This window comes from Orycteropus afer, unplaced genomic scaffold (genome assembly GCF_000298275.1).
Source record: "Orycteropus afer afer isolate SDZICR_OR568_19922 unplaced genomic scaffold, OryAfe1.0 scaffold00170, whole genome shotgun sequence".
NCBI lineage: Eukaryota > Metazoa > Chordata > Mammalia > Tubulidentata > Orycteropodidae > Orycteropus > Orycteropus afer.
In genome coordinates this window covers 4,808,367-4,820,475 of record NW_006921757.1, presented here as the reverse complement: position 1 = coordinate 4,820,475, position 12,109 = coordinate 4,808,367, and the positions used below count along the sequence as shown (strand labels likewise).

At 39.1% G+C, this 12,109-nt stretch overlaps 1 protein-coding gene across 1 annotated transcript in view; it reads right to left on the bottom strand.

Moving 5' to 3' along the window:
• The window catches only part of POT1 (protection of telomeres 1), a 140,179-nt gene that overhangs the window by 116,839 nt on the left and 11,231 nt on the right, over positions 1 to 12,109 (bottom strand). The window contains exon 3 of the mRNA XM_007946745.2: positions 7,055 to 7,146. Coding sequence (XP_007944936.2) covers positions 7,055 to 7,146 — 92 coding nt within the window. The remainder of the gene's footprint in view (positions 1 to 7,054; positions 7,147 to 12,109) is intronic.

The following is a 12,109-nucleotide window of genomic DNA, read 5'->3' as shown; positions in this document are numbered from 1 at the left end:
CAAACAGGACATGCCAAAGTCTGGAGTCCATTTCCTATCGCTGTTGTGTCCTGAGTGGACTCCACCTCATAGAATCCAGAATGGCATGATGTCCTACATCTGTGATTACTCATCACTGCTCACTACGATCACAAGGACCTCTGAGGGCATCTCCTCTGCTCCCCAGGATTGTGACACTCTGATTCCCTGGCTGTGTTGGACCTGTGCTCAGACTTCAAAGCCTTTGCTCGTGCTGATTCCTGTTACTCTTTCTCCAAATAATAAACAGGATCACTTCATCACGTCTTAAAATCACCGTTCAAATGGCACCTTCTCAGAGTCTCTCTTTAACCATAGGATAAAAACAGATCGTCCCTCCACTTCTCATCCTCATATGTTCTCTCCCTCTTCCATTGATTTATTTTCTCCAATTAGCACTGTTTGTCAGGAACACTGGTGGCACAGTGGTTGGGCTCAGCTAACCAAAAGGTTGGTAGTTAAAACCCACCTGAGAACAATGTGGGACTCTGCTTCCATAAAGATTACAGCCTTGGAAACCCTGTGGGGCAGTTCTACTGTCCAATAGTGCTACCATGAGTCGGAATTGACTTGAGGGCAATGGGTTTTTATTGGTTTACTGTTTGTCATTTGAATGATTATACATTGATTTACTCATCTGTCTTTCACAACTAAAAAGTAAGCTACCTAAGAACAAGAACTCTTGTCTGTTTAGATCTCCAGTGCCTAGGAACAAGGCTTGGCTCATATGAGCTATTCAATGATTGTTGGAAAAAAATGTGTGAATGCCTGAATGAATCTACACTGATCTTACATTTTCCTCTAGAAAATACAGATACACACAATTTAAAATATACAAGACCAGTGTGGGTGCTGTAGAGGCCACAGTCTCAAAGGGCCAGGTGAGCATGGGCGAGTATCCACCACAGCATAGAGATGCTACCCACAATCAGAGGCCCGGCCTCTTCCACCTCAGGGAGCATGCAAGGATGGGAGCCAGAAAAGTGCAGTGCTAGTTCAGGCCAGGGCTCCCTGGGGCTGGCAAGGCAAAGAAAACCTGGGGAGCTCCAAATAGCACCTGTTTACCACTCTCTACAGAATTACACAAGTATCTTAAGACCAGTTCACAGCCATATACCTGTGCATACTGGCTGAGTATTAGTCCTGGGTACTCTCCTTACTCTTAGCGCTATTATAATTACTAGGTAATTCATCTAACTGGACAAATGCCACAATCCACTCATCAACTGTTGCTGTAGAGTCAGCTCTGACTCATGGCAGCCTATGTGCAATAGAAGGAAACACTGCCTGATCCTGTGCCAATTACATGACTATTGGTATATTTGAGTCTACTGTTGTAGCCTAAGGCATTTGACTACTAACCAGACAGCTGGCGGTTCAAATCCACCAGCCGCTCCTCGGAAGGAAGGTTGAGTAATCTACTTCCGTAGCGATACCACCTCAGAAACCCAAGGAAGGGTCGCTATGAGTCAGATCTGACTCAATGGCAGTGAGTTTGGTTTCTTTTGGGTTTGTCATGGCTATTGAATCAATCTATCTCACTGAGGGTCTCCCTCATTTATAATGACCCTCTACCAAACGTGATGTCCTTTTCTAGAAACTGGTCTTTCCCAATGATGTGTCCACATTAAGTAAGTTGAAGTCTCTCAGGAACATTCTGGTTGTACTCATCAATTACTAGATAATACAAGGTGCTCTGGTGGCACAATGCCCATGGCATTTGACTGCTAACCAGAAGGCTGGTGGTTCAAACCCACCAGCCACTCTGCGGTAGGAAGATGGGACAATCTACTTCTATAAAGATCTACCAAATTGGAAACCCAGTGGAGGTTGCTATGATTTGGATCTGACTCGATGACAATGACCTTCAGGAGCTCTGGTGGCACAGTGGTTAAAGCATGCAGCTCCTAACTAAAAGGTCTAACCAAAAAGTCTAGCCAAAAGGTGGGCAGTTAGAACCACCCACCTTTCTCTGTGGGAGAAAGACGAGGCAGTCTTCTTCTGTAAAGATTTACAGCCTCGGAAACCCCATGTGGCAGTTCTACTCTGTTCTATAGGGTAGCTAGATGTCTGAATCAAATCAATAGCAATTTTTTTTTATACACTAAGCTTTATGAAGTGGTTAAGTGCTCAGCTACTAACCAAAAAGGTAAGCAGTTTGAACCTACCAGGTGCTCTGCAACAGAAAGATGTGGTAGTCTGCTTCAGTAAATATTATTTACAGCCTTGGAAACCCTATAGGCCAGTTCCCTTCTGTCCTACGGAGTCACTAAGAGTTGGAACAGACTCAATGGCAGTGAGTTTGGTTTTACCCTGACCTTTAGAATCTTATCAACTGAAAAAATGAGAGACAAAATTGTAAAAGGACTGTAAGATAGTGTTTAAGCTTGCCTTCTTAAGAGAAGGTAAGAAATATAAATATTCTGACCTGAAACACCCAGAAGACTAAAAATATTACAATGAATTCTACAAAATCCTCATATGTATGTGCTTATTTGATTATAACCACAGCAACAAAAGAGCATAGTGTGATACAAGTTTTAGGCAAACATTTCCCCATAACTTCTATTACTTGCTACATCAGCAATATGCCACGAGGCTTTTTTAAATAACTGAAAGTACAGAATTAAGGGCTTTGAAAACCATATATCCTAAGGGGCAAGAAAATATTTCAGAATACACTGATAAGGCTCTTCCTCCCGAACGCTGCAGGAGTCAACTTCCTACGCACTGCATTTCAGAGTCCAGTGAAAACTGGACACACACTGCAGCAGAACACCTGATTACAGGGAGCACGTAACGCCCATCCACAGCAGAGTCCACTCAAATTTGCTTCTTGTGGAAAAACAATGTTCTGTATTTAAAAAAATTCAGATTCAGGACTTAGGGAGCAGATGTTTGTCAGACTTCCATGCTAAGTGGTACCCCAGGGGTGACAGAGAACCCCACCCACACCCACAACTAATCAAAGCCACACAAAGTCCACCAAGGCTTCATTTTGGCCTTTATAGGAGAATACCTGAACTACTACAAAGCATCCACACTCATTTCCCTACTTTGATTTCCCTTGACAGAAGAAGACAACTGAAAAATAACTTACAAAGTAATTGAGGAAATGGAATACTGACTGGCTATTTGATTATGTATTATATAAAGTAACTATAAAATTCTTTTAGGTTTAATAATAGAATTTTGTATGTGTATAAATAGACAGAAAATACACACACACACATACATGAAACCAAACCAGACCAAACTTAATCCACTGCCTTGGAGTCAATTACAATTCATAGCGACCTACAGGACAGAGTAAAACTGCCCTGTACAGTTTCCAAGGCTGTAAATCTTTACAGTAGCAGACTGCCACATGCTTCTCCTGTGGAGCAGCTGAGTTCTAACCTCTGACTTTTCAGTTGGCAGCTGAGCACTTTAACCACTGTGCCACCAGGGCTTCTTTGAATGTACTGACCAGATAGTTAATGATATTAAAGAGTTGATGTTAATATTCAGAAGAAATAAAAGTACTGTGGTAACTACTCATTTGCATATATACATACACATGTACATACAGACTTACAAATGTGTAATTTTGGGAGTGTTTTACATACTAAAATTTTTATGTTTTAAACTACATAATTCCTGGAATTTGATTCAAAATAATCCATGACAGTAAAGCAAGTAAATGATGAAAAAGATAAAATAAGCTAGCCTACATGTCAATGTGAGCTCTGGTGGCCTAGTGCCTAAGGCATCTGACTGCTAACCAGAAGGCTGGAGGTTCAAACCCACCAGCCACTCCTCAGAAAGAAAACTGGGCAATCTACTCCCATAGTGATACCGCCTCAGAAACCCAAGGAGGGGCTGCTATGAGTAGGAACCGATTCAATAGCAGTGAGTTTGTTTTTTCATACATGTACACCTGTATAATATAAAATATAAAGAAAACAAAAAAGCCCCACATTGCACTACTGAAAGATTCTATGAGCAAAACATTGAATGATGCAGGAAGCATCAAAAGAAGATGGAAGGAATACACAGAGTCTCTGTACCAAAAAGAACTGGTCAATCTGCATCCATTTCAAGAACCAATGGTATTGAGGGAAGAGGTAGAAGCTGCACTGAAGGAATTGGTGAAGAACAAGGCTCCAGGAATTGATGGAATACCCAGTGAAACGTTCCAACATATGGATGCCCTGCTGCAGGCACTCACTTGGTTATGCCAAGAGATTTGGAAGACAGCTACCTGGCCAACTGACTGGAAGAGATCCATACTTGTACCCATTCAAAAGAAAGGTGAGCCCACAAAATGTGGACATTATCGAACAATATCATTAATATCGCATGCAAGTAAAATCTTACTGAAGACAATTCAAAAATGGCTGCAGAAGTATATTGACAAAAAACTTCCAGAGGTGCAGGCTGGATTCAGAAGAGGATGTGGAATGAGGGATATTATTGCTGATGTCAGATGGATCTTGGCTCAAAGTAAAGAATACCAGAAAGATGTTTACTTATGTTTTATTGACTATGCAAAAGCATTTGATTGTGTGGATCATAACAAATTGTGGATAACATTGAGAAGAATGGGAATTCCAGAACACTTAATTGTACTCATGAGGAATCTGTACATAGACTAGGAGGCTGTCATTCAAACAGAAAAAGGGAACACTGCATGGTTTAAAATCAAGAAGGGAGTGTGTCAGAGTTGTATCCTTTCACCATACTTGTTCAATCTGTATGCTGAGAAATAATCCGAGAAGCTGGATTATATGAAGAAGAACATGGCATCAGGATTGGAGAAAGACTCATTAACAACTTGTGATATTCTGACAACACAACTTTGCTTGCTGAAAGTGAGGATGACTTGAAGTACTTACTGATGATGATTGAAGAATACAGTCTGCAGTACGGACTACATCTCAATATAAAGAAAACAAAAATCCTCACAATGGAACGTATAAGCAACATCACGATAAACGGAGAAAAGATTGAAATTGTCAGACTTCACATTGCTTGGTTCTATAATCGATGTCAATGGAAGTAGCAGTCAGGACATCAGACAACGTACAGCACTGGGCAAATCAGCTGCAAAGGACCTCTTTCAAGTGCTGAAGAGCAAAGATGTCTCCTTGAGGACGAAGGTGCACCTGACAAAAGCCATGGTATTTTCAATCGCCTCGTATGCATGTGAGAGCTGGACAATGAATAAGGGAGACCGAAGAAGAGTTGATGCTTTTGAGCAGTGGTGTTGCCCAAGAATGCTGAAAGTACCTTGGACTGTTAGAAGAACTAACAGTCTGTCTTGGAGGAAGTGCAGCCAGAATGTTCCTTGGAGGCAAGAATGGCTAGACTTTGTCTCACCTACTTTGGTCATGTTGTCAGAAGGGACTATTCCCTGGGGAAGGATGTCATGCTTGGTAAGGTGGAGGGTTGACAAAAGACAGGAAGGCCCTCAACAAGGTGGATTAACACGGTGGCAGCAGCGATGGGCTCAAGTGTAGCAAGAGTCATGGAGCTGGCTCAGGACCGGGCGGTGTTGCATTCTGCTGTGCATAGTATCGCTGTGAGTCGGAGATGACTCAATGACACCTAACATCAACAACAACAACAACAACCTGTGTCTTGACAGGAGCCTGGAAAGTGCAAACAGCTAACATGCTCGGCAGCTAACCGAAAGGTTGGAAGTTCAGGTCCACCCACCCAGATGGGTGGGGAAACAAAGGCCTGGAAATCAACTGAAAAATCAGCCACTGAAAACCCTGTGGAACAGAGTTCCATAGGACACACAGAGAGCTGATATAAATTGGAATCAGAAGTGACTAGTATATGTTGGTAACTGTCGAAATTAGACAATGGATATATGGAGATTCATTATATAATTCTCAGTTCTCCTACAGATGCTTCACATTTTCCATAACAACTATTAGATCTAATAAATAAAATATTCAGCTCCAAAATAAAGCTGTGTACTACTTGTTATTTTCCTTAAATCCCCAGGCAGATTCATAGTTTATTGATGCTGCTATTGTAGTTCCCCTGTGAAATAATTTCCCATTAGACTAGACATGAGGAGGAGCACCATCAGGCCAAGCACTGCATCTTAGTGATTTTGGTTTCTCCAGCACCCAGCCAGTGTCTCACAAAACATCAGTCCTTAATACACGTTTACGGAACCCAAATACATGTAAAATGGAAAAAGAAACAGAACAGTTTCATCTGACTGTGTGATTTTGCAAAAATCAGAACTTTTTTTTCCATATGTCATTTACTTTCTAGTAGCAACCATAAATCAAAAGGGACTGAAACCATATATCTAATATTTCCACAATGGCATTACTATAGAACTGTCTAGCTGTACACAACTTAGAGAGTTTTTGCTGACTCAACAATATATTTAATAGTTACCTGCTTCAGTATTGGTAACTGCAATTAATCTCCGATTAACATCAAAGGTGTTATATGATTCTTAAAGAAAATTATTTTAATACACAAACAGAGAAAAAAGTCTATAAGCATCTACACTAAACAGCAGTTAGTATCTGGAGCTGTGTTTTCCAATACAACATGGACCAGCTACATGTGCTTATTTACATTCAATTAAACTGAAAATAAAAATTTAGTTACATCATCACACGGGCCACCTTTCAAGTACTCAGGAGCCGCTTTCGACTAGAGGCTTGCAAAGTGCACAGCATGGAGGCAGAACATTCACACGCTCACAGAAGTTCCACTGGACAGCGCTGCTCTGGAGGCCTTAGACCAAAGAGGGCTCATATTTTCTATTACACACCGATATTGTACATATCTTTAAGAAATTCTGGAGCACATTAAAATTAAAATTAAGTGATAAAAAAAAATGTTCCTCTTTATGATAATGATGCAGTTTCCATGACCTCTTAATAGGGTTGCAATTTTAAAGATTTTGCTTTTTAAGTATCATGTTTAACATACCTGCAAATATATAATAAATCATCATCATCTTCAATATAACTCTAAATCTACTTCCAAAACAGTAAAAAATATAAAAATATTTTACCCCTTGATTGAAAACGTCTGCACAATCCTTGGCTAGCTTTCCAAAAAATAATACACTGATGGTGTTGATCTCTGAATCTGAGTTTTCTTTTTCTAGAGAGAAAAAAAGCCAGAGAGAGAGAAAAGTACTTGTTAGCATATAGCAGTTTAATACACACACTCAATGACAACTATAAAAACTATGCTGTTGCTGTTATGTGCTGTTGAGTCAGACCCAACTCATAGCGACCCTTCCTTGGGTTTCCGAGGTGGTATCACTACGGAAGTAGACTGCCCAGCCTTCCTTAAAAACTACAGTTACTTTAAAATGTAACTATAAGGACTAATAATTAAAATATTTATAATTCACTTTTAGTTTAATCCTTTAAGTACTGCCAAAACAACTTAGAGAATGCTATTCTGGTTGTGTCATAACTTGCTGTTGAGTCAGCTCCGACTCACAGCGACACCATGCACAACAAAACGAAACACTGCCCCGTAGTGTGCCAGCCTCATAATCCTTGCTATGCTTCAGCCCGTCACTGCTTGCCACTGTGCCAGTCCATCTCACTGAGGGTCTTCCCCTTGTTTGCTGATCCTCTATTTATTAAGCATGACATCCTTCTCCAGGGACTGGTCCCATCTGACAACATGACCAAAGTAGCGCACTTGGAAGGAGCATTCCGGCTGCACTTCTCCCAAGACAGACCTGTTCATTCTTCTGGCAGTCTATGGTATTTTCAATACTACTACAGAATGCTATTAGCCATCCACACCCAAAATTAGAAACTTTCAACAAAATACATATTACATCAATTTCTGTAAGTATCACATTGGTATTACATAATGACCATCTTCCACTGCTTATTTTTCCATGTTTATAATCTAACTAAATTGAATAAAATATTAATTATTAAGTTTAGAAGTATTTAACAGCTCACTCCTAAAAAAATTCATTTTTATTCAACTTCAACCCTAGTAATCTACAGTGACACTATATTGTTCATTCCTCATTTCTCCAGTGACATTCACTGTCAAAATTACAGATAGATAGGTCTGTAACAGCCCACTCGGGTCCTTTACTCTGTAACATGGGTGCTGGGGTGAAGACCATATTTGTCTAGATAAAATCTTAATAATTACTAAGAAACTGCACTAACAATCAACAGACACCATTTATTGGCTTGTTTTGCAAAAACATGATTTTCTTCCCCAAATGTAAGACATTTCAAAATTTCCAGCACTAAAACAATTCAGGTATTCTAAACCTGTTGTTGTTGTTGTTGTTGTTATGTGCCGTCGAGTCAGCCCCGACTCATAGCGACCCCTCCTTGGGTTTCCGAGGCAGTATCACTACAGAAGTAGGACTGCACAACCTTCCTTCTGAGGAGTGACTGGTGGGTTTGAACCGCCAGCCTTCTGGTTAGCAGTCAAGTGCTTTAGCCACTATGCTACCAAAGCTCCTACTGCTATAAAATTCACTCAGACTCATAGCAAGCCTAGAGGACAGAGCAGAATTGCCCCACAGAGTTTCCAAGGCTGTCCATCCTTACAGAAGCAGACCAACTCATTTCCTCTTCTGGGTTTGAAGCACCGACCTTATGGTTAGCACCTGCATGAATTAACCACTATGCAACCAGTGCTGCTTAAACAGTCTAATGAAATCTAAAATAGTAATAACAATAGAAAATAATATAAATTTACAAAACAAAAATTACAAGTGATTATTCAATTACAAAAGTATACTTATTTTAAACAAGTCCTTTAAATGTTTGTCATTTAAAGTATGATTCAACATAGTACTGGAAGTTTTATCTAGTGCAGTAAATAAAGAAAAAAGAAACAAAAGGCTTATTGGTTGGCAAGAAAGAAGAAAACTGTCTTAGTTCCCGTACTGCATAATGGCTTGTGCAGGAAATTGTAAGGAATTTACAAAAGGTACTGAACTAATAAGAAAGTTAAGCAAGGTTGCAGCACACAAGTTCAACACCAAATTCAAATGCATTTCTACATTCCAGCAACAAACAAATGGAAACTGGAAACAAAACAGAACAGAAACATTAGCAATAGCATCCAAGGGCATGAAATACTTTGGAATAAACTAAAACAACATGTGCAAAATATGTACATTGAAAGCTGTGAAACATTATTAAGAAACATTTATGGATAATAAGGATTTATACCAAGCTCAGAAACCTGAATACTGTTAAAATATAACTTGTGTCCAACTAATCTACAGTCATTGCAATGGCAATCAAAACCTTCTGGTTGTTGCTCATACATAAAAGTGAACTGATTTTTGCATCTTGACCATTTTACATAGCAACCTCATGAAATTTACCTGTTAAATCCTGTATTTTTTTTCTCATAGATTGTTTTACATATTTTACATACACAGCCACATCATCTGTCAATAATGACAGTTCTACAAATTCCTTTCTGGTCTGACTCTTTCATCAGATTAAGGAAGCTTCCTTATACCCCTAGCTGTGTAAATGCTTTCATCATCAACTGGTTACTCACCCAGTGGATGATATAAATAAAAAAGATGACAAATATGATGATCATGTAGAACCATCCAAACTCTTATCCACTGCTTACGGGAATGTAAACTGGGACAAGCACTCCAGCAAAGCCATGTCAGTATACACTAAAGGTAAACATATGCATGTCCTATGACACAGCAATTTCACTACTAGGTTTATAGCTCAGCAGAAATGTATACATTACCAGAAATATGTACAAGTATGTTCACTGGAAGCACTATTTGGTATCTCCAAAAACACAAACCTAACCAACTGCTCATCAACAGCAGAATGAAAGAACTGTATGAGTCACACAATGGAATACCAGAAAGCATGAAGAAAAATGAACTAAAATACCAGGATGGATTAAATCTCAGACACATATTATTTAGTGAAAGGATCCAGATGCAATAGACATCATGCTATATGATTCAACTGATATTAATTTCAAAAACAGGCTAATTAACCTACAGTATTATAAGTAAGAAGAGTAGGTACCCTTGGGGAATACAGTGACCAGAAGGGGAGCATCTGGGTCACTCCTGCTGGTCTTTTCTTGATGTTAATGCTAATTATAAATGTCTGTTCTCTCTGTAAAACTCATCATGTGTGATTATGATTTATGTATCTTTCTATAAGTACATTATACACACGTATGTACTAAAAAAATCCAGGCCCTTCAAGAAATGTACCTTGATTAATTAAAATTACAATTAATTTGTATCTGTTAGTGTATTCACCAATGCGTTAATTTTTTTTTTTTTTTTTGAATGAATGACTTCTCTTCCTGAGACTGTAAAGGGGAAGTCTAAAATTGTGCCTTCTTGAAAATCAGATACACAGAAACAATTAGTCCAAAGGAGTAGTGAACCATGGGATCTTCAGCCTACATGACCCTGAGACCAAAAGACCTAGATGGTACCCAGCTACCACTGCCAACTACTCAGAAACAGATCAAAATTGGAGATCCTGGATAGAGTGGAAGAAAAATGTGCAACACAATTCAAAATCATAAAAAAAAAAAAAAGACCAGCCTTACTACATTAAAAGTGGCGAAAACTCTGAGTTAAACCCCTTAGTTACCTACCCTTTGAGCCTGGAACTGAATTCACTGAAGTTTCAGCCAACAATAGTCTATGAGAAGAACATTTATACCAGAGAGGTACGCACTCCTTACAATAAACCATAGGAGATCAAAAGAGCAGCATTTGTGCAGGGAGAAAACTCAGAAGGCAGGAATGCACAGGAAAGAAGGACACAGGGAACACATAACCAAAGGGAGGAAGTAGGAAGAGAGCTGTTAAACTATGGGGATTACAATCAATGTCACAAAACAAAATGTGCATGAACTGCTGAATAGAAAACAAATTTGTTCTATAAACTTTCACCCAAATCACGATAAAAACTAAAACAAATTGTGCCTTCTTTTTATACTTAATATATGGTCCTGCCTTACCCTTAAAAATCCACTGCCATCAAGTCAATTCAGACTAATAGCAACCCTACAGGACAATGCAGAAGTGCCTCATAGGGTTTCCAAGGCTGTAAATCTTTTCAGAAGCAGACTGCCATATCTTTCTCTCACAAAGCCACTGGTGGGTTTGAACTGTCGACCTTTCAGTTAGCAGCCCAGCGCTTAATCACTACACCACCAAGGTTCCTTGCTGATGTTTACAAGTCATTTAACAATCATTTACCAAATTTCTGTTAGGTACGAGGCACTAACCACTGGAAATACAAAAAAGACTCACTCCTGGCATAACTCAAGTTTCTGAAAATACCTAGTACTTGGTAATAGTAGTTACACTGAATTTACTCAGAAAATGAATTTATTTATAATACATTTACTTTCTATGGAGTGTCTAGGTGGCAGAGTTAAGTGTTCAGCTACTAATCAAAAGGTTAGAGGTCCAAATCCACTTAGAGGTGTCTTAAAAGACACTCCTGGTAATCTATTTCTAAAAGCTCACAGCCACTGACCCTACAGGGTACAGTTCTACTCCGAAACACATTAGGTTGCCACGACTCAGAATCAACTCGTGACAACTGGCTTACTTTCTATACCTTAGCTGGGTTTACTTTTCATCAGACCACTTATTTCTACCTAACATTATTTTACATAATTATCTGTAGAATTTCTTTATTCCCTAAAATGTAAACTCTGTGTAGGGAGGTACTTTGTTTTGATTACTGCTGTCCCCAGTACCTAGAATAGTGGCTGGCATATGGTTGGTTCAATAGTTGTAGAACATTACAATTCAATGTCCGCTTCTCATTCACTGCTTCAAACCAACTTCAGGCTTCATATAAGATGTACTCCAGTCTAGAGACTTATTTAATTTAACTATATGTAGGAAGTGACATATTGAAAGAAGAGTTTTAAGAACGTCAAATTGGTAAGGTGTTTAGGTCACATTAGTGAAACTAGAAGTAAGGACACCAGTTAACTATTGCAGTAGTTCAGACACAATGTTAAACGGACATAAAGTAGAACAGAAGAAATTGGAGGTGGAGGGCAAGTGGAAGATAGATCCTGATACAGAAAAAAAAAA